At 46.4% G+C, this 1,112-nt stretch overlaps 1 protein-coding gene across 1 annotated transcript; it reads left to right on the forward strand.

The window, feature by feature from the left end:
- Nucleotides 1-333: 333 nt before the first annotated feature.
- LOC102192399 (ferritin, middle subunit-like) lies at nucleotides 334-710 on the forward strand (the record flags this gene model as incomplete). Its single annotated transcript, XM_013908229.1, has 2 exons — nucleotides 334-459; nucleotides 570-710. Coding segments are annotated over 2 exons (267 nt in total), but the record flags the coding sequence as incomplete, so codon positions are not given.
- Nucleotides 711-1,112: the final 402 nt, after the last annotated feature.

A 1,112-nucleotide genomic window follows, 5' to 3' on the forward strand; every position in this document is an offset into this window, starting at 1 on the left:
AAGTTCTTGAGCACCTTCAGTGGCAGATGGAAGTCTCTAAGTCTTCTGAGGAAGAAGAGAAGCTGACGGGCTTTCTTAACCAGGGTGTTGATGTGACAGGACCATGACAGGTTCTGAGTGAGGTGGACATCCAGGTATCGGAAACTGTCCACTCTCTCCACTGGCGTGCCACTGATGAGGGGCTTGTAATTCCTCGCCTTATATTTCCTCCTGTAGTGTCAGTACACTGATTAGGGCTTATACAGAGTCAGACTGATACACACGGTAGCTTGTATCAGTGTGTACACAAAGCTTAAGAGTGTTCAGTCTATAACGGAATTGTTTGTTGGGCAGAAACCAGAGCGTGACGAGTGGGGCAGTGGGCTGGAGGCCATGCAGTGTGCTCTGCAGCTGGAGAAGAAAGTCAACCAGGCTCTGCTGGACCTGCACAAGCTGGCTTCTCAGCATTATGACCCTCATGTAAGCGGGAGTAGGAGGGAAGAGTTTGGGGTTAAAGACTGAACTAGTTCATGCAGTATATGTTTGACAAATCATCAAATGTTAACTATAATTTGTGTGTGTTTTCCCAGCTGTGTGACTTCCTGGAGAGCCACTACCTGGATGAGCAGGTGAAGTCCATCAAGAAGCTGGGTGACCACATCACTAACCTCACCCGCATGGATGCCCACACAAACAAGATGGCAGAGTACCTGTTTGACAAGCAAGTCTGGGTGACAAGAGCTAAATACTGAGACCTAGAAGTGAGCCTGGAGTCAAAATTATAACAACACAGCAAGACCACACCTCCAAACACACTCCTTCAGGCTGTCATCTATATAGGTTCCCCTAGTTCTGCAAGCTGATCATTCTCGTTTACGTGCCCAACCCTCCCTCCTTTTCCATTCTTCAACTTCTTCACTTCTATTTAGTACATGGGGATCTGCCAGGCCCAGGAGCCATCGCCAGTCCCCTTCGAGGCCTTCCCCAAACCGCAGCTCAATTCATGTCAAAGCATTCACTTTTACCTACTAAACTGCTTAAAAAACTTAAAATGAGGACATGGGCCCAGCTAGTGAAGTCATTTTATTCACTAGTATTAATGTTATTTACAAATAAAATTACATCACAAAGAA

This window comes from Pundamilia nyererei, unplaced genomic scaffold, assembly GCF_000239375.1.
Source record: "Pundamilia nyererei isolate P.nyererei 1_Seehausen unplaced genomic scaffold, PunNye1.0 scaffold03685, whole genome shotgun sequence".
Taxonomy (NCBI): Eukaryota; Metazoa; Chordata; class Actinopteri; order Cichliformes; family Cichlidae; genus Pundamilia; species Pundamilia nyererei.